Consider the following 22,189-nt stretch of genomic DNA (forward strand, 5'->3'; position numbering starts at 1 on the left):
TTTCTTTTTTCATGCATGTTACGCTGGAATATGGGGAGTAGCTAGATAGAGCAAACTGCTCGCATTTGAATCTCTTAAGTGCAAGGTTTAGTGATGTTTAATTTTATCCCAAATGGCAGATGTGTTTTCTAGTTTTTAGCAAAGTAGGTTTTCGTAGAGAGTCAGTGCTTGCAGATGAAGAGGGAAAATTATGCCCAAGCTAGTTATTGTGCGATTAGCATTTGTAGTGAAATAATTTAGTTGCATATTCCCCGACAGATCATTAGTTATGGGAAGATCAAGGTATTTGTGGGTGTTAACTGATGATAACAAAGTGTCATTCAGTATATTGATTGCCATTGTTTATGGTATGCGATATGCGCATCTGTTTACACTTGTCAGTGATAAGTTTAATTATTCACTTGCTACACCGGAGTGACACATTGTAGTGATCCCCTTGCCTCATATATGAATCACCAGGCTTAGTAATATTGTGGTTGATTAACAGTCATCTGCGTACAGAATAATTAATGATTGCACGGTTACGAAGATCATTAATATAAATCAAGAATGGCAAGAGCCGCAAGATGGATCCTTGTGGCACTTTGGGTGCAACTGGTGACTAATTAGATGAACAGTTGTTGGCTGCTACATACCGACTTTGATTGCAAATAAAGTCCTTCACGAAGTTGGGACATTTGCTTGAATATTATGCTGCTTAAGTTTAGGGGCACATAGAATATGACTACTCAGTCATACCGAGTCATACTGAGTCATATAAGCGCATTGGCAAAATCTAAAAAATAAGTCATCAAATCCTTGATTTAAGGTGGTGGACCAATCATTAGTGAAACAAAGAAGTTGGGGATCACATAAAATAATTTTTCAGGACCTTGCTGACATGAATGAAAGAATGAGTTACTTTCCAGAAAATTGATGGGGTCAGAATATATCGGGTGTTTTAAAAGTTTTCGTGGAATGCTAGTCAAGGTAGAGTGGTGGTTCTCAGGACAGTGCACATCAGCCTATTGATGGACTGCAGGCACCTTCTCCGTTTTCCAGCCATTAGACTTCTGGTTATTCAATTGCTGTTAAATAGCGACGAGGGTCCTAGGAAAGCTTCGCATTTTATTTATCAACTTATGTTGGATGAAATTTAGTAAGCAGGCACACCAATGAATGGAGATTTAAAGTGTGCGAACAGATTTCATGTACCTCATTTAGATAAGTAGATATGACAGAATGCCAGATTGCAATTAGATCATTTCTGACGGGTTGTGATGGAAGTCTTTTTTTTTTTTGAAAAATTACTTATCTGAAATATGTTGTCATTCTAAACTGTTGCCACATAGCCTAAAGCTGATAGAACATTGCTATAGTTATTGTATTGATCAAAATAATTTCGACAATACCGATAAGAAGTTACCTTACTCTAATTAGGTTACATGTCACCTAGTTAATAATGCATGAAGCTTATCAAAAACGGAAAGCCCTAGCCTATAGTTGAGTTCTTACTGAAAATAATGATACAAAGTCTGTTTAAATATCTTCATGGAGACATCCTTAAAATTTCTGTAAAGCTCAGGTACCTCACAGAAAAAAAAAACAATCCTGAGAAAATCTTATTAAAGTTTTGTAAGTGTTGGGAATTTTATGTATTGCACCTATGATGAAAGCAAAGGCTTTAGAATGAAGCCCAGCTTTTGCTGAACATAAAGAAACAAACGTATTGAAATCGGCTCAGTAAATTGTAAGGCACCTCCATTAGATTCATTTTGATAAAGCTGGTTAAATTCCTTGCTCGTATTAAGCAGCATTCATTTTCAAAGTGTGCAAACAATTTGCACGGCAAACCTCTCCATGTGACCACGAGGGAACATGTGCGCGAGACCCACATCGTGTTGAACACGAATTGCACGTAGCAGACACTGTGCTGCATTGTTTGTGTTTCTTGGCGCTGCAAATGCACTGTGTCCACTAATGGTGACGTTAATGGGTGCACCTAGTCACTAAACAGAATTAGACTGCAAGAACCGGTGAATCTGCAAAGACTTGGAAGAATAAGTGCTGGTGCGCCCTCTGCGGTCCTTTGTGGTTTGCTAAGTAAAACGGCTCATGTGCAATGTCTGCATTATTATGTATTCCATGGCGCCATGACATGGTGCAGTTTGCTTTGCTAGAGCTAAAAACTGCCAACGTGATATGGCATTGCATTATGCTTCAAAGAATCTGGTGGTCCGGCACGATCTGATCAATGGCCCTCGTGATAGTTGCGACGAACGCTTTCTCTTTCTGGGCGTACTATCATATAATTATCGTGCTTTGCTTTCTGCAAGCGAGTCCGGTTTCGAACTTCTTAAAACAAGTGTCCAACAAATGCTGCTTGTAATCATGGTGTGATCAAAAAAGAAATGGTGGGCCAACTTAGAAGCAGCCCTATCAATTCCAACTGGAGCGTTGTTGCACTGTTGCCATAGCAACAGCCAATCATGAAGACTCTCTCAGCTTGGTGGCATGATGAGCCATTAGCAGGGTTGCGGACAGGCCGCCATTGGAATATAAACCTGGCAACGTTTAACGCTAGAACGTTATCTAGTGAGGCGAGTCTAGCAGTGCTATTGGAGGAATGAGAGGGCAGCAAATGGTATATAATAGGGCTCAGTGAAGTTAGAAGGCCAAAAGAAGCATATACAGTGCTAAAAAGCGGGCACGTCCTGTCCTACCGGGGCTTAGCGGAGACACGAGAACTAGGAGTCGTATTTCTGATTAATAAGAATATAGCTTGTAACCTACAGGGATTCTATAGCATTAACGAGAAGGTGGCAGGTCTTGTTGTGAAACTTAATAAGAGGTACAAAATGAAGGTTGTACAGGTCTACGGCGCTACATCCAGTCATGATTACCAGGAAGTCGAAAGCTTCTATGAATACGTGGAATCGGCGTTGGGTAGAGTGTAAACGAAATACATTATACTGATGGGCGACAAGAAGCAGGCTGGAGACAAAGCAGTGGGGTTAGTATGTCATAGGCACCAGGAATAGCAGGGGAGAGTTATTACTAGAGTTTGCCGAACAGAATAATATGCGGATAATGAATACCTTCTTCCGCAAGCGGGATAGCCGAAAGTGAACGTGGAGGAGCCCGAACGGCGAGACTAGAAATGAAGTAGACTTCATAGTCTGCGCTATATAACCCAGGCATCATACAAGATGTGGACGTGCTCAGGAAGGTGCGCTGCAGTGACCATAGGATGGTAAGAATTCGAACTAGCCTAGACCTGAAGAGGGAACGGAAGAAACTGGTACATAAGAAGCCGATCAATGAGTTAGCGGTAAGAGGGAAAATATAGGAATTCCAGATCAAACTACAGAACAGGTATACGGCTTTAACTCAGGAAGAGGACCTTAGTGTTGAAGCAATGAACGATAATCTTGTGGGCATCATTCAGGAGTGTGCAATAGAAGTCGGCGGTAACTCCGTTAGACAGGATACCAGTAAGCTATAGCAGGAGAGTAAAGATCTGATTAAGAAACGCCAATGTATGAAAGCCTCTAACCCTACAGCTAGAATAGAACAGGCAGAACTTTCGAAGTTAATCAACAAGCATAAGAAAGCTGACATAAGAAAATATGATACGGATAGATTTGGACATGCTCTCAGGTACGGAGGAAGCCTAAAAGCAGTTAAGAAACTAGTAATTGGCAAGAATCAGATGTATGCGTTAAGAGACCAAAGCCGGCAATATCATTACTAATATGGATGAGATAGTTCAAGTGGTTGAGGAGTTCTATAGAGTTTTATACAGTACCAGTGGCACCCACGACGATAATTGGAGAGAGAATATCGTAGAGGAATTTGAAATCCCACAGGTAACGCCGGAAGAAGAAAGCCTTGGGAGATATGCAAAGGGGGAAGACAACTGGGGAGGATCAGCTAACAGCAGATTTGTTGAAGGATGGTGGGCAAATTGTTCTAGAGAAACCGGCCACCCTGTATACGCAAAGCCTCATGACCTCGAGCGTACCGGAATCTTGGAAGAACGCTAACATAATCCTAATCCATAAGAAAGGGGAAGCCAAATACTTGAAAAATTACAGACCGATCAGCTTACTGTCAGGTGCCTACAAACTATTTACTAAGGTAATCCCAAATAGAACCAGGAACACCTTAGACTTCTGTCAACCAAAGGACCAGGCAGGATTCCGTAAAGGCTACTCAACAATAGACCATATTCGCACTATCAATCAGGTGATAGAGAAATGTGCGGAATATAACCAACCCTTATATATAGCTTTCATTGATTACGAGAAAGCGTTTGATTCAGTCGAAACCTCCGCAGTCATGGAGGCATTACGGAATCAGGGTGTAGACGAGCCGTATGTAAAAATACTGAAAGATATCTATAGCGGCTGCACAGCCACCGTAGTCCTCCATAAAGAAAGCAACAAAATCCCAATAAAGAAAGGCGTCAGGCAGGGAGATACGATCTCTCCAATACTGTTCTCAGCGTGTTTACACGACGTACTCAGAGACCTGGATTGGGGAGAATTGGTGATAAAAGTTAATGGAGAATATCTTAGTAACTTGCGATTCGCTGATGATATTGCCTTGCTTAGTAACTCAGGGTACCAATAGCAAGTCATGCTCACTGACCTGGAGAGGCAAAGCAGAAGAGTGGGTCTAAAAATTTATCTGCAGAAAACAGAAGAAATGTTTAACAGTCTCGGAAGAGAACAGCAACTTACAATAGGTAGCGAGGCACTGGAAGTGGTAAGGGAATACATCTGCTTAGGGCAGGCAGTGACGGCGGATCCGGATCATGAGACGGAAATAATCAGAAGAGTAAGAATGGGCTGGGGTACGTTTTGCAGGCATTCTCAGACCATGAACAGCAGGTTGCCATTATCCCTCAAGAGAAAAGTGTATAATAGCTGTGCCTTACCAGTAGTCACCTACGGGGCAGAAACCTGGAGGCCTACGAAAAGGGTTCTACTTAAATTGAGGACGACGCAACGAGCTATGGAAAGAAGAATGATGGGTGTAACGTTAAGGGATAAGAAAAGAACAGATTGGGTGAGTGAACAAACGCGAGTTAATGACATCTTAGTTGAAATCAAGAAAAATAAATGGGGGGGGGCATGGGCAGGACATGTAATGGGGAGGGAAGATAACCGATGGTCATTAAGGGTTACGGACTGGATTCCAAGGGAAGGGAAGCGTAGCAGGGGGCGGCAGAAAGTTAGGTGGGCGGATGAGATTAAGAAGTTTGCAGGGACGACATGGCCACAATTAGTAAATGCCGGGGTTGTTGGAGAAGTATGGGAGAGGCCTTTGCCCTGCAGTGGGCGTAACCAGGCAGGCTGATGATGATGATGATGATTGCAATGAAAAATTTGTCAGACCGGCCTCTGATTTCTTTTTCTTGCATTTGGTCTTGTGCGAGGAGTGCATGAACGAAAAGGCGGAACTTTGAGCTTTCGAGATGTGGCGTTCAGCGATGGGAAAGACAAAGGATGGATCCGTGAACTGTCATGTTTCTGCACGATTATGGACTCCTTTTTTGATGTCCACAGTGACATCACTCTTTTTTAAACACTTGCAGTGTGTTTTCAGCGTAATCCTTTTGATACAGCATCATTTGAGCATTGGAGATGGCGAAACAGTGGTTTAAAGAAAGAACAGCAGAAAAGTTACATAGTTTGGGTATCCACACTGTAATGCTAATACCCCACCAATTGCACCGAATCCTGCTACATTTTAGCAAAATATGAGAAATCTGCACCCATCCTGCACCGCAAGTGTTCCTTGAGTTTTTCAAAACTGAAGTTTATCCTTAAGCACTGTTTCTGTGCTCCATCGAAAGGAGCATGGCAAATACCAGCAGCTGTGTTATAACTTTGCGGTGGACCGAGTGTAGCCTCCCCTATTGAGCCTGGATTGTACCACTGTTTTATCCTTGGATTGTTGTCTATTTTGAATGCCTTCCGCCCCACCGAAGCTGAATGTCTTACGACGGTCCACAAGAGTAAGCGAGTTACTAGTGATCTTTGCTACAAGGTATTACAATCTGCGAAATGGCTACGTTTCAAGCCTGGCACGCAGCAACAATAAATTTGTCAGCACTTAGCACCCCTGCGACTAATTAGGCAGAAATAATCAGATAGTAGCCCCACCAAGGAAATTTACAAGCCCCTGTTTCAAAAATATTTGCCAAGTAAAGAACGAAAAGCAAAATATGCTAATCCTGATTCAATTCTTCAGCAGAAAGTTTGGCTAACTTGGAATACATATTCAGCCTTGCTGTTGAAATAAGCACAATATATTTTGCTCGCCCCATTTGGACATGGCTTAATCAACTTCCAAAGTTCTTTTGCATGTTCTCTGAAGTTGTCGCCAAAGCTTTGTGTCGTCCATCCAGTCACAGTCTAAGGTATCTCCCGAAATAGAGGTTTGCTAAGCTGAACTGGCGCCATACATACCTTTTGTAAATGCATAGGCAACGGATGCAGCTGAGCCAAGTAGTGGACGTTTCACCATTTGATCAAACTTGGCAGCGCCCATGGGATCGCTCTCAAAAGGGTCCATATGTTTTCTGGCCGCAAGATTCCATGTGAGCAAGAAAAGGTGCGAGGCGCGTGAGATCGAGAACAGTATAGAGCTGCCTGTCTCGCAACATAACGATGGCGCACACAGTTTGTTTTTCTGGTACCCTTCAAATCTCTGCTTAGTTTGTTGCACCCTACACTCTTAGCTGTCACCACCGAACCTATTGCGATAAGCATCTTCACCTATGTGTCTTAATTGCGTGTGCGTAGTGCCATTGGTAGCAAACTGTACTCGTTTAGTAGGCGATACTGCAAATGTGGCATCGTTTCCTGCTGCAGGCGGTGTGATGTGACCACCACTTTTCACTTCGGTGGCATCAGGCGTCGCCCACCAGCTAGATTTTGTTTCGGTTTCCTGTCGCCCTCTGAAAACACGACGCGCTAGGAAAAGAACAAAATGCGTCAGCGTCTCGTGCCGCAATGTTCAGCGCGACGCTTTGCATTACATAGTTGTCAACAAAAGTTGTCTTAAAATTTTTTAGTTGCTTAGGATCGTAATTTTCCAAGTTAGTATGTTTTTTCTCGTGGTTTTTTCGAAAACGTATGAACGAGGTTCTGGTGTATCTACATTTTGCGACTGTGCGATTTGCACCGAGCTGCAAGACAAGCAAAAGCGAACCACCTCCTTGGTGTTCATTATCATGGTATTTCAAGTATGCAGTATATCACTCAAGCACAGCGCTGGGCAAAATTAAGTAAATTTTTCATCCCGCTGGTGCTATAAAAACAGTTAAATTATTTTTGCCATTAAAGCTGCCAGTTTCAGACTTCCCGTGCAATTATTCTGATGTTCTTGCAAGAAATTCATAATTCTGGTTGGTGATTCAGTATGCTAATTTAACACTGAAAGGTAAAAGTCCCGACACAGACAAACCCTGCATGTGATGTAGGTTATCCTGTAGGACGCCTTACTAGAACTCTGGCAGAGCTTAGGGTAATTGCACTACTGCCCTCCATCAGCTGACATTTCCCCATAATAAGCTATATCAATTGTGGGGATGTTTGTGGGGATCGGTGTAGCATTTTGTTTAGACCCCCGCCTATGAATGTGAAATTATACTACTGGGTGTCAAATTTGATATTTCTCTCGGAACACAATTGTTATTGAAGAATAAAAGAAAATTAGTTTTCTTCAATAGCATCACTCAAATTTTTAATGTAAACATATACATACCGTAAGTCATTAAATAAAAAAAGATCGCATTTTTGTTTGCCATTCTGTTTGTTTGAAGGTTGTTTGCCAGAGTAGATAATCTACCTATGCAAGCAACTATTTGTATAGACAGCATTTGTTTTCTCAAAATTACCGATACTTAAAGGACTTGTATAATGTGAAGAAGAAAGCCTTGTGGGAACGCAAAAATAAAAAAGAAACAATAAAATACCCAATTGTATTTAGAGAGGTAGAGAAGGTTTGCCTATTTCAGGCTGGCTGCATTATTAGCATAATTGTTTTTCGTAGAGTGGTCCATCTTAATACATTCATAGCCGCAAGATCGCGCTTAATGTCCTCAAAACTTCTCCGAAGTCTGGTCGTAGCATGCTTAAGTGCTGCCATGCTTTTCTAAGCCCCTGAAGTGGTTTTTCGGCTCAACTTATGCACCAGCGCTTCGTCACTGTCTATCGTAAGCACTGCGATGAAGGGGTGGGTTATTTTTAGTGTTTTGATTGAGTTTATGAATGAGTGACCACTTACTGCTTTCTCGTAGCTTGCCCAATGTAAAAATTGATTATTATAGTTTGCAATTGCTTTCACAACCTGCTGTGATTGTCAGGTTTATGTTATAAAATGCATTTTAAGCTACTTCAAAATGGCACGTGCCAGTACCAACACAGTCCACAACACGTGGGAAGACTTCGTGAAACCCTATAGAATTAGCCAACTCGAGAGACTCAAGCTGACCAAGCCAGAAAACGACACCTTGAGAAGCCTGGGATACAGAGTAGAAGAACAGAGACAAGACAGGCAAGGAAGGAATATCGTTGCAGATATGAAACAACATCAAAGTCACGGCACTAGCGTGCAACGTGGATACAGAGTGTCCCCCGGGAAGAAAAACGGCTAGAATCAAGACGTTAACAATATGTACGAAGACAACGAGGATGTCGGCCATGTGGATGCTGAACCACACAGAGGAAAGGAGGCGCACGCTGTCAGTGATGAACGGCAGAGGAGAACAGCTTGAGGCCCCCTCAATTGACAGCTGGGACATGCACTCAGCCATAGAGACAGCAGTCATCCTCTTGGCTGCAGGGGAAAGGAGAAAGCAGTTGCGATGACGGATGCAAGAAACAGCTTAAACCAGGCAAGCGATTGATTAGCCATGATGCAGTAAGATTTTAGTTACACACTAAGTTTTGGACATTCGTTTGTGTTCCAGCGAAGAAACATAGATCTATGCTATGTACTGTATAACCCAGATGCAGAAAACAAGTTTGTAACAGCCCGGTGAAGGTTTACAACTACAATGCGGGGCCTTTCTTAAAGGGTTTTCTTCTATCATTAATTGCTGCAGAAAGGAACATGTATTCTCACAAGCTATACACATAGAAAAACAGCATCTTTAGTAATGCATGTAACCCTGTGGTCGAAAATAAAAATGACAATGTTGTGGTCTGTATATTTTAATGCTTTTCCTCGCCCCAATGCATTCATTTATACTTCTTGGTTCTGTCCTCAGTGAAGGTTTAGGAGTCCTCTGGGACCAATGTGTTTCTACGTGTTCTTTACAAAGGGGCGAAATATTTGCAAGGATGAAGAATCTGACCTCTCTGTGATGTTTAAAGTCAAACCTGTCTAAATGTCAAACGTGTTTACATCGAATTATTCCTTATATCGAACAATTTCTTAAAACACTGTTAAAACTAGAAATTATTGCAAAAGATATGGTTACATAGAACAAATATGGCCACTACTGATGTACTGAATTTCAAGAAGCATAAGAATGCCCCAGAAGTTCGCTTTCATGTGCGGTGGCCGGCGGTCTTCCAACACCACCAAAAAAAAATGGTTTAGCCCATCTGCGCAGCTCTACCGCCACAGTGAGATAGATACGGTCAAAGTAGCTCACTTTAATTCCACACAAGCAAGCCGCGGGTCGGCACTTCCCTACAAAAAGTTATCCAGGCCTGCACTGCTACGCTCCCTTCCACAGCTATTGTGGTCATATTATTATGTTGTTTTCACGCGTGTTTTCTTCGTTGTTGCATGATGTCTAGGTGAAGTGGCAGAATCTGCTGTTCACCGTGAAGGTAGAAATTGTTGAGTTGAATGCAGAGAAGCAAAATCTGACATTGCTGCAGCATCTGGGAAAACACTAAGAAGGAAATATTCGAAACTGATTCTGTGCCGCCTTTTCCCATGGTTTCCCATGCAGTACTGCATCTAAAGTCGAAAGTCAGGCTGCCACAATTCTGCCTGCTATTGAAAAGTCTCTAGCTCCTCTTGAAATCACCTGTGAAATCGCATGAGAAGGTACCATCCCTTTGCTCGACCTTCGACTTTTGTTCAGTCGGGCATACTTGCTCATTGAGGATGACAGACGAAGCTAGGTCAAAGAATTTTTAAACTTTTCTCCAAGGGTCGCAGAAGCCTGCGAAAGTCTTAAACACCCCACATTCATTCACTTTGTAATTTTTTGGCTTTCCAAAAAATAACTTTTGTTGGTCTTCACAAACAGGGTCATGAGGCATTCTGATGCAGAAATATTGGCTAAATAAAGAAAGGCCATTAGGAGTCCTTTGTTTTATCGTACTTGAAATCACACTCATTTCAGAAATAAAAAAAAGAAAACGTCATTAAATTTAGCATCTCTGTTCTTTTTTGGCATTTCATAATAACCTTTACTTACCTCTGTTTTATTTGTGCAGCATCGAGGCCTTCTATTTCTCCGTCAACTGCAAGATGTGACAACTCAAACCAAGGATGCCTCCACCGACGTCACCTAGGCGACAATGAGGCTGACGAAGCGTTTCATCTAGAAGCGCATGCCAGCGTCCATACTGGCAAGAAGCCATTTCAGTGCCCTTCATGCCATAGGAGCTTGTCAAACAGATCCAACTTAAAAGTTCACCTGCGCACCCACACCGGCGAGAAGCCATTTGAGTGCCCTTCATGCTCTCGGAGCTTCTCACGAAAGGGCCATCTTATGGAACACCTGCTCACCCACACAGGCGAGAAGCCATATCACTGCTCTTCATGCTCTCGGAGCTTCTCAGAAAAAGACAAGCTTATGAAACACCTGCGCGCTCACACAGGGGAGAAGCCATATCAGTGCCCTTCATGCTCTCAGAGCTTCTCAGGAAAGTGCACCCTTACGAGACACCTGCGCACCCACACAGGTGAAAAGCCATATCAGTGTCCTTCATGCTCTCAGAGCTTCTCGCAAGAGAACAACCTTATGAGACACCTGCGCATCCACACAAAGAAGCCATTTCAGTGCTCTTCATGCTCTCGGAGCTTCTCAGAAAAGGCCAGCCTTATGAAACACCTGCACACCCACACAGGCGAGAAGCCATTTCAGTGCCCTTCATGCTCTCGGAGATTTTCACGCAAGAGCCGCCTAGAAATGCACCTGCACAGTCACACAGGCGAGAAGCCATATCAGTGCACTTCATGCTCTCGGAGTTTCTCACAAGAGAGCAACCTTACGAGACACCTGCACACCCATACAGGCGAGAAGCCATTTCAGTGCCCTTCATGCTCTCGGAGCTTCTCGTTGAAGAGTGCCATGAAGGTACACCAGCGCGTTCACACAGGCGACCGGCCATACAGCTGCACCATCTGCTCCAAGTCTTTTATACGGTCTGATCACTTGAGCAGACATAAGAGAGCACATCATTATGATATTGTAGGGTAGGCCAACAACCATGTTGAACTAGACTCCAAATTACAAATCTACTAACATGTAGTGTGTTACATAGCGTTCTTCTGCACCAGGTAGCGCAAATGTCTTGATGTGCTTTTAAAGGAATCCTGGAACACTTTTTACAGATTATCATATTTGCTCTAAATCGTTTGTCAGCATGTCAGAAAGAATAGAGCAGAAGAAATAATGAAAACTGATGCACGCAAAGCCGTTTTAGGCTACGTTATAGCCTACATTACAGATATCTGAATGATCTGCTTTCTAAGCTCTTTGCGTGCCGTTTTTTATCCCAGTATTCTCTTTTGGTATATGTGAACTTGTTCTTCTAGGCCAATTCGTGTGTTTGTTGCCTCTAGGTTCCGGTTTATCCGGTTCAAACTGGAGATTCTTTTTATCTTACTGTATTCACGCCTGTTTGGCATTTCTTTTTTTTCAACTGGGTTCTTAAGAGCAATTGATTGTTCAATAAGTTAGCTTTCCACTGTTTGTTTTATCAGAGCACCAAATAAAACCCTTTGTTTAATGAGTATTCATTGTCTGTTCTTGCTATTTTAATACTTGAAAGACAGCATGCAATATAGAGATGTTAGCATTTTAGTCTATCAGGGCCTGCAAGAGAAGTTGAGTGACGGCAGTTGGAAGTCAATTATTAGCATAAAAGGCACTTATTATAACTAATATACACAAGGAATTTACGTGTTGAGTCAAATGTCAGGTGCCTCATGCCTAATTCATTCCTACATTTTATTTCAGGAAATGTATCAGCATTTGTGTAAGCACTGGTGTGACATAAATCTGTAGAAATATTTACATAATATTTACATTCGAATCAAGCATACAAAGACACTGTACTGTATCATATGTTTGTATGCAGAAGGCAAGAAATTGGGCCAATCGTGTTTTTTGACATTTGTAAAAATTCTTTACGAATTGCAGTTTCTCCACTCTCTCGTGAGGAATTTCCTCAGAAACAAAATTGTTCAGAGGAAATGTTCTCAAGATAATAAATCCAAGAAGTGTTTTTATTTTGATTAAGTTAGTGTGAATATTTGTTGCTTCGAATGGATACTTCATAAACACATGTATTTTCTAGTAGCCTTCGAACACTTTAAGCATTATCTGTGCAACCGCGTTTATACCCGTGGCCATAGCATAGGCTTAAAATATGATAATGTGATTAATAGAGGATGTATACATTGCTAAGGGAGCTACACTTTCCTAGCTATACAGGGATTATTTGCATTTGCTATGTGCGAGCAAATTCCTCATTCGTTCCTTATGCTCTAATTGTGCTTTTAGTAAACAGTGCTTCATAAAAGTGCAGGGGAATGACAGGAACTTGCCAATGTTATCAACAGCCGGATGTGCCATTGTTTTATAGATAATTTGATAATAGCTCTTCATATCTTGAAAACTATTTGAGACGTATTCTACGTTCGACTTGTCTCCGAGATCTCCGAGATCCGCATTCCATTTGATCTGAAGAACTAATATTGTGCGCCACTAGTTTAGATTTATATTCAGAAACAATGTAACGACATATGATAGGTAAACATGCATGACAATATCTTTCTTTCTGGCAAGTTCCACTCCTATAGATTACCTCCACATCCACTCAGACATTTCGGTGACATGCACACCTTCAGGCTTTGGCATATTACAGCCATAGAAGAGGCACCTGTGCCAACACATGACCATTTCAGTGCAGGTTCTTTCAAAGTTTCTTTGTAACTTGTGAACCCAATAACATTTATCTATCCACACAGTTCAGCCATGTAGGTTTCTATCTATTACGTAAAGTCTGAACTGGGAATATGCATATATATGCAGCAGGGTTGCCAGATTGGGCTATTAATAGCCAAATTGGGCTACTTTTTATCCGAGTTTGCGTCAGAATTTTCTTTTTGGCTATATGACTATTCTTGGGCTGCATCTTTTTCCTGTGGAAAAAAGAAGTAAAAATAGTTAAGCACAAATGTAAAGCACGCTGGAATCAAAATGCAGATGATAGCAGGTTAAATAAATTGAATGCGTCTGCTCCAAGATCAAAATTTGCAAATGATATGTTAGAGATCACGTATGCACGTCAAAGAGTCAAGGGCTGTGGCCTTTTGATAATTTTAATGAAGAAAGCTGGCCTCAAGAAACACGTCTCCATCCGTGAACTAACGCTACCCGCGTGCGCCAGGGAACATAGACTGTTGCTGTCTCCACATGTGATCTTTCGGCATTCTACATTTTAAGCATGAGATGCTCTTAGCTCCTATTGACGGTGCGCCACAGGTGACCTCGGCGCCTGAAAGGAGGGAGAACACCGGGCCTGAAATTTGCCGAATTTTCTGCCTGCCGCATGGAGCCTACGTGGCAATTCGCTCGGATCCTTCCTGCACAAATCGCGCCTGCTCCAACGCCAACGTAGAAGATATCCTCTTCCGTTGCGCCACAGCCACCACAGCCATCCATTCCCTAAACAACTCCAAACCACCCTCCTGTCTTTGCTATCGCTACCCTTATCAAATGCCGCCGTCGAACGAGTGTTCAGCCAGGCCTCGCTCATTAAAACCGACCTTTGAAATAGAATGTCGAACGAGACAGTGGTAGCGCTCCTGCATGTGAAGTTTGACCTGGCCAGGAATGGAGGCTGCTGCAAGGATGTTAAACTGGGCGAAGAAGTCCATTGTGTGGTGTTAAGCGAAGTTATCTTGAGCTGTAAGTAATGATACTGAACGCCTGAGTGCATGCCATTGCTTAGCATGTTTATTGCACAGTGCTATTCTTGTGTTCTTTTCGTGATTTTTTTTTGGTGCTCCGTGAAAAGTAAAACAGTGCACTGGCAATGAAGACTGCATTTGCCTTATCATAAATTTGCCTGCATGTCTGCATTGCTGCACTTGCGCTTGTGCAGCATCTATTTTCCGTGCCGCATGGCCTCCGTGACAATGCGCGCAGAGGTCTTGCGTGGTCGTGTGGAAAAACTAATATGACGCTTTCGGCTTTTTAAGCTTTATGCATGAGATGATTTTAGCTCCTATTGACGGTGCGCCGCGGGTGACCTCGGCGCCAGAATGGAGGGAGAACACTGGGCTGCGGAAAGTAATTCAATATGCTTAAGAAATGACTTCACAAAAGCTTTTTGGCTACTGTTGGGCTACCCAAAAGTTCCGCTTTTGTCTACATTTGGGCTACTGCGGAGGCCAGTTTGGCTACCTGTGGTCGGAGCAATCTGGCAACCCTGATGTGCAGCATGCTGCATGACATTCTTTTGCGCAAGCGTTACCGTATGTTCGGATATGTTGAGCTGCCGAGGTAACTCATAGCATGTTTCAGCATAATGTGACAAACTATTTCATTGTGTTTTAACAATGTAATGAAACAATTGAAAACATTGATATGACCTGACACATGATACTGACGTCACCATACCACAGTCAAGTAGGGTACCAGTTATGTAGGCACATATTGTGGAATTAAATTTCCTCGACCAGAAAAGACAAGAGAACTACGCAGTTTCCTTGGCATCGCTTGCTATTTTCGCCAATTTATACGTGACTTCGCCTCTATAGCTGCTCCTTTATAGTATTATTAATTAACAAGTTCTCTAGTTATATATTACAATATAGTTTAGACCAGGTGTGTTGAAGGTTCCAGAGACATTTTTGGTAATCAGATCGCAGCAACTATTTCAGTGACTATGACCATGTGATGTTCCTTGATGTAACGGCTAAATCGTGAAGTATTTGTTTATTTGCTATGCCTACAAAAGACTCCTGTTTACACTAAACACCCCTTAGAGATAAGTTGTGAAATACTCTTTAGAGTGGATAGTTGTTCTTGTGCTGCACTCTTGTTACAATGTGCTACAAGCATATGCACCTTCGCAGATGCGAAAGTCAAGCCTTTTCCTCTTGTGAAATGAGACAGTGGTGAGAAAATCAATTGTCTTTGCAATGAATTGAATCTCCTGTCATCAGAGATGTCATGCATGGTGCTCACGAAACAAATTCCACCACAGTGTCTTCAAGTTCACTCTCAAAAGTGTAGCCATGGCACAACAAAGCTCCCAGTGAAAATCAACAGTTGCACTGTTTTGTCTATATTCACAGAATGCAGTGTAACACTCCTTAAAAGGGACGTCTGGGCGAGTTGGTAAGCCATATTTGAAACAGAACAGCGCGGTTTTGACGGGGACAAGCAGGGAGAAACGACACGGACTGTTCTGTTTCAAATATGGCTTGCCAACTCGCCCAAACGTCCGTTTTAACGAGTTTCATTTCTAGTACATCATTCCTGCTTTACGGTTCTGCCCATTTTATCACATTCTTTTCAAATACAATTATAAAGTCGAGCCGTGACATGTTATTTTTGCACTCTGTGCAGTGTTTATATGTGCTTGCACAAAGTTTTCAAAGCTGACATGTTTGCCACAGTAATGCCAAAAATGAGGATGCTGTCTCCATTTTTGAAAACTACAAACAAGAAACGTATATTTTGTTTCACAGTACACTTGGCAAGCACAAGAAGAATGTGCCAAATGTATCTTCCGACACCTGGCCAAGGCCCAACCGTTACTTGGTAATTCAGGTGCATGCGGTTGCAGCATAAGAATTGGAAAATGGTTTACAAAATATTTAATAGCGCTAAGTAAAATTCGGATATGTTCTCTTTCGTAGCATAATGATATATTCTCCGGCCGATTTTTCAGACACCCAATTTTTTGTGCCTCCCCAAATATTTGGGCATTGGGCACTGCCGTGGTACCGCCACGCACTTCATAGAGTCATTGTACAAGAACTACCAAAATCTTATATGTTTCAGGCTCTGTTAAATTTTTTCCGCCTGGGAAAGAACCCTCACGAAATATGAAAAATTGCATGTAACTGCGCTCTAACCAGTGGCCTAGCAACAGGGGGGGCCGGGGGGCCATGGGACCCGGGTGCAAGGGGCCAGCGGGAGGGGGGGGGGGGTGTCATACGCCTGAAGACACCCCTTTTTCCGCCGGCTTGACTGGGCGTAAATGGCAAAGAATGCTCCGGTATCCAGTAGCCCGAGCTCATGTACCCGATGCGTTGCGCCGCAGAATTGTCGGCTGCAGCTCTATCATAAACACCCCATGAAATAATTGCACGAATGTGCGGGCTAAAAAAATTTAATTCACAAAATGGTCGCTAAACTATTCGCCTTAGCGGAATGTTTCATGTGGGGTGTGCCGTGCGTTCATGCTGGGAGCAGGAGTCGCTAAACATACAGTAAGGCGTTGAGGCGCTTGGGTCCCTCTTCCGTTCAGAACGCGCAGCGAAGACGAACAAAGACAGCAGCAAGAGGGCGTTCAACGAGCGCGCCCGGCGCTCTCGTTTATGGCGAAGCGTTCGTTAAGAGCGACGTTGCATAAGTGCGGCCGTGAAAAGTCGCGAATGGGATTCTCTGGATCGTCTTCAGACTGGGTGCGGCCGAAGAGTTTGGCAGCGTATGACTCGACAGGCTGTATATAGTCGCGGGCGCCGCGATGTTCAGCTCGCTTTTACTTCCCCTCTCCCGCTCGCTCCGAGAAGCCGCTGCGAAACCTGCCGTTATGTTTCACGCTTTCCTTCTTACCCTCGAAAGTTTCAGAAAACTGTTGTTGTGTGACTTCATGTCATAAGTACAGTGTCTGTGTCAGCTGCACAGAATTAAAAAAAACGTGAATTTTGTAAGGATATTTCCGGATATTCTATGAAGTTATGTGTCTGTGATTACTAGGAACTCGGTAGCGTGAAAAATATGGCATGTAAGTAATAACCATATCCTTAATAATCCCCTAATTAGTACTTATAGAGGAAGCACTTCAATTCCAGAATTGAGGATTCAAAGTCATATTATTTACTCAACAAAAACTTCTTAAACGAAATCGTTTTGGGTGCTACAACCTACAGTACTTTGGCACTGCGGGCGGCGCCCAGTATGGCAGTAGCGAAAGAAATATGAAATAGTGGACCAATGAGGTTGATCCCTCAACCCTCTCCATTGCGAGTGCAGACCAACAGGTTTCGCTGGCACGGGCTTCATCGAGGTTCTCCTTTTTTTTATGGTGACGCCAAGAAACGACGCGAAGCGTGCTATATTCTGTTCCCAATCTTTTGGTGGTACCGCAGCTAGGATAATCACGTTCGTCCGTATAGCAGCAAATAAAAGCAAGGCTTTATTGATCACAATAAAGAGAAGTCGTAACTGTCATAACATTGGCGCCCGCGCAGCAGCGAGGCAGGTGGCGTTTTCCGTATTTCTAATATGGTGGGGAGATCAGCGTCACTGAAACACAATTTAATTTTCGTATTCGTTCAGGGCTGCCCACAGCCAAAATACTGCGGGCCATGTTACCTACGACGACTTTTGTGAAGCTGTTGTTGGGTAAGATATGAATGTCGGCCTTCAATTTTGCAAATGCAATGTTGCCGCTAAAATTGGCAATTAAAACTTTATAAATTTTTTTTTTACTTGTGACGTGAGCCGTATTTGCCACGATGCCGCATTTGTTTTGGTTGCCAAGCCTTACAGTCTGACGGAAGATGTGCACATGCGCTTATCACAAGTTATCAGTGCAGCACACTGTGTTATTTGGCGCAGAAAAAAACCGCGTGTATTGGCCTCGAGCTCCACCACTGGAAAAGCTGGCGCCACCGTCGGCGTGATGTGCTATTAGGGATCGCGTGGACATAGCGGCCGCGTCGGCTGCTTCGGGAGCGCCGAAGCGAGCTGAAAAGGAAAGTTTAAGTTACCTCGTACGCTGCGGTCCTCATTTATTGGCGGGATTTTCCCGCTTCGAGTGTCTCCTTTACAACGATTGAAAGCACTAGAAAAGGTAGTGGCTACCTTTGAAGGTGCGCAACATGGTAGGCTACTGCTCGGTGCCGCAGTGCCGGACGTACGCAACGGAGCCCGGTGTCAGCCTTATTCACACGTAGCTGCAGGACAAGAAGCTGCGTGAAGCTTGGCTCGCGAAACATAAAGCCGGCAAACAGTCATCGGCTACAACTCGGGTATGCAGCAAGCACAGACGCGAAGAAGATTTCTGCTCCGGCACCGGGTCTGTAATGTTCGAAAAACGCGCACTGAGATGCTCGCTCAAGTCCGCTGCCCGACTAATGTCATGACGGTTTGGTCTATGAACATGTCGATGCTATAGACACTGGCAAGTTCACTGGAGTGGATAGGGAGCGGTAAGAAGCACAAAAAAAAAACGCATGGCGTATGGTCATGTTTGTGTTATGAATTAATGCACTGGATTGCAAAAAAAGAAGCAGCGGGAAATCGCACGCTGAGAACACCGATAAACATATAGTGCGACGCAACTCGAGAAGTAATATTGAAACGTCCATGAATTTAGAAAAAAAAAGAAGATTGAATCGTCGCGACGTCCGGCACATCAGTCACCGTAGGCGTCGAAGTCTCTACAATGAAATTATTTTTGAACAGCTCTGATAGCGCCCACGCAACATCGGTTGCTTGTATACTGTCAAATGCTCATATTCTGCAGCCTAAAGCTCATGGCACGGTGCGAAAACGCGCACGCGGTGAAAGCGAAACAGTGCGCGGACAAGCATGCAGACGCGCAGTCGGTCGCTGCGAAGCTGTGCGATCGCTGCATTGAGGCTTCATTCTATTACGCTGAATTTAGATATACAAACACTATAAGAACATATTTCACATAGTTTGGTCTCGGCGTTTGCCTACCTTTCACGCAAGAAGCCAGGTCGGGAGACTAAATCGCGGCGACCGCGCACAGTGGCGTTCACTGTACGTATTCGGTAAAGAGATAGCGTCTGTAAACGATTCTGTGCTTTCAGTTTGCCCAAAATTATTATTCAGACAGTAAAAAACTTCTCTCGTTTAGAAAGTACTTACAGAAATTTTTGGGAGAGCACCCGGGTGGTGTTTTCAGTGAGCGCTGACAGCAAAACCTATGAGGAGCGCGCCGCGTGATCCCTCATACTACGCCAGCGAGGCGCTGCCGATAGATGGCGACTTCGTAACTCCTCGCCGCCAATACCTGCTGCATTCGCGACCTCTGGGAAAGAAATCGAAGGAGAGGGGGACCCGGGGAACGTGCGCGGTGTCCAAGGCGGCTGTAGTGGTGCTGAAACCCGGAAATTGTCGATATCCTCGCCTTCCTCGACTACACCCGGGGGGGGGGGCAGTGACAGAAGACCTATGGGCCCCGAGTGCCAGACGACCTAGCTACGCCACTGGCTCTCACCCACATCATAAAGCAGTGCCCTCAAATAAGCTGATTGAAAGCAACTGCATGCCTGTCGCAAACCTGAAGAGAACGTATCGCCTTGACAATGGTACAGAAGAAGCAGGTTTACAATTTCACAGCTATTCGTTCCTCTCAATTCTATGGCACACTTATTATCCGTCTCTCAAGGCCGACTGATCACATTGATAACAAAAGCCCCTTGATAAGACGGCCGAAGCGCCGCTCTGACCATGTGGAACGCGAAAAACAATGGAATAAGCATAGAATGTTTAAAAATCCTGGCTCTGCTCGCACCGCAACGAAAGAGTGCGCGCGCAGCTATATCTGTAGATGAGTCGGCTGCTGAAAGTTATCGCCGTGATAGGCTACAGTGATTGCTCCAGCAGTTCATGTCCGGAGACACATTTAAATGCGATAAAACTGGATTGTTTTATTGAACGAATTATGGGGTTTTACGTGCCAAAACCACTTTCTGATTATGAGGCACGCCATAGTGGAGGACTTTTGACCACCTGGGGTTCTTTAACGTGCACCTCAATCTAAGTACACGGGTGTTTTCGCATTTCTACCCAATCGAAATGCTGCCGCCGTGGCCGGGATTGGATCCCGCGACCTCGTGCTCAGCAGCCCAACAGGGCTTGTTTTATAAGTTGCTACCTGAAGAACCTCTCGCGTTCACTAGGGACCCTTGCCACCTTGGCAAGCACAGCAAGGAACAGCTGATCTTTCCCCTCGGCAGCAATAGCCTGGGAACTGAAAAGGTTTCGACGCTTGTTATCAGTAAATCAAAGAATTTGAGATGTTTTGAAAGAGCGCGTGTTCAAGTGTTGTATGAAGCAACAAGAAAGTGTGGATAATGCAACATCTATTCAAAGAGTGCATTCAGAAGCTGAGGAGGAAGTTGGAGTGCCAAGGACACAGTTCTAATAACAATAGGCAATTGCGTTGCGCATAGGCGTGTCAAGGATCTATACTATAAAAAACTATACAAGTGGAAAACTATACAAGCGGAATTCTTGCCGCCAAACACATCACTCCTGCAGCCAATGGACCAAGGGATTATCTGGACTCAAGCAGCTCCATTGGCCATGTGTGCTTTCTCTTGTGATGGTATGTGTGGACAGGGGCAAAATCTACAACATTGACTTTATCTGTGCAGTCAGCATGCCTTTGGATGCATGGAGGCTCTGACTGAGAACACAGTCTGGAGCCACGCAGGTTTCACGATCCAAGATATGAAATGCCATCGTCATGCAATGATTACAGCTCTAGCAATTAACCTGATCAGTAGACTTCACCTACAGACCTCATCGAGCATTTGCTTATGGAAATTACACTGGAGGAGTTCACCAACGCTGCCGAAGAGATCTAGTTTTTTGCTGTACTCACTAATGACAAAATAGTTTGTCAGGTGCTCTAAGATGAGTTGTACTCCCTCACTGAGGAGCCATCGACTGTTGCAAACCAGTTCTGAACTGACGCGAGACTTGACATAAAAATTGTAACAGCGCGAACATATGCATTCTCGAAGTAACAAGGACGAGACACAAGCGCTGACTGTCAACTGAATTTATTGATGAAAGACGGATACCTTATATCAGGGGAAAGGCAGAAGTGAAGGGGGAAGGGAGTGATACAATCGGGGAAAATGACATTGCGCATCAATGAACGAACGTGCCGGCAGTCAACGGAAACAGACGCAGAAAAACAAGAAAAGTAAAAAAAACTTGAAAAAAATCTAGAAAAATGGCGGGGGATACTAACATTTCAATGCCCTTCATGCCCTCAGAGCTTCTCACAAAAGGCCAGCATGAAATCCCGCCTGCGCACCCACACAGGTGACAAGCCATATCAGTGCCCTTCATGCCTTCAAAGCTTCTCACAAAAGGCCAGCCTGAAATCACACCTGCGCATCCACACAGGCGAGAAGCCATATCAGTGCCATTGATGCTCTCAGAGCTTCCTGCGAAAGAACCACCTCAATGAACACCTGCGCACCCACACAAGTGAGAAGCCATTTCAGTGCCCTTCATGCCTTCGGAGCTTTTCACAAAAGGCTGCCCTGAAATGCCACCTGAGCACCCACACAGGCGAGAAACCTTATCAGTGTCTTTCATGCTCTCGGGGCTTCTCGCAAAAGTTCCGCCTGAATGAACACCTGCACACCGACACAGGTGAGAAGCCATTTCAGTGCCCTTCATGCCTTAAGAGCTTCTCACAAAAGGCCAGCATCAAGTCCCATCTGCGCAGCCACACAGGCGAGAAGCAGCCATATCAGTGCCCTTCATGTTCTCAGAGCTTCTCGCATAAGACCCGCCTGGGCAACACCTGCGCACCCACACAGGTGAGAAGCCATTTGGGTGTCCTTCATGCCTTCAGAACTTCTCACAAAAGGCCAGCCTGAAATACCACCTGCGCACCCACACAGGCGAGAAGCCATATCAGTACACTTCATGCTCTCAGAGCTTCTCACGAAAGGACCGCCTGAATGAACACACGCACAC

The 22,189-nt window shown here is 44.0% G+C and overlaps 2 protein-coding genes across 8 annotated transcripts in view; one reads left to right on the forward strand and one right to left on the reverse strand.

The window, feature by feature from the left end:
* Positions 1-11,981, forward strand: part of LOC142590476 (uncharacterized) — a 43,458-nt gene extending 31,477 nt beyond the window's left edge. For all 4 annotated transcript variants that reach the window (XM_075702625.1, XM_075702627.1, XM_075702628.1 and 1 more), the window contains one exon: positions 10,455-11,981. In XM_075702625.1, coding sequence (XP_075558740.1) covers positions 10,455-11,443 — 989 coding nt within the window. In that variant the 3' untranslated portion in view covers positions 11,444-11,981. The remainder of the gene's footprint in view (positions 1-10,454) is intronic.
* The window catches only part of LOC142590470 (uncharacterized), a 330,321-nt gene that overhangs the window by 131,537 nt on the left and 176,595 nt on the right, over positions 1-22,189 (reverse strand). The gene's annotated exons all lie outside the window — the stretch shown is intronic.

Source organism: Dermacentor variabilis, chromosome 8, assembly GCF_050947875.1.
Source record: "Dermacentor variabilis isolate Ectoservices chromosome 8, ASM5094787v1, whole genome shotgun sequence".
Classification (NCBI taxonomy): Eukaryota; Metazoa; Arthropoda; class Arachnida; order Ixodida; family Ixodidae; genus Dermacentor; species Dermacentor variabilis.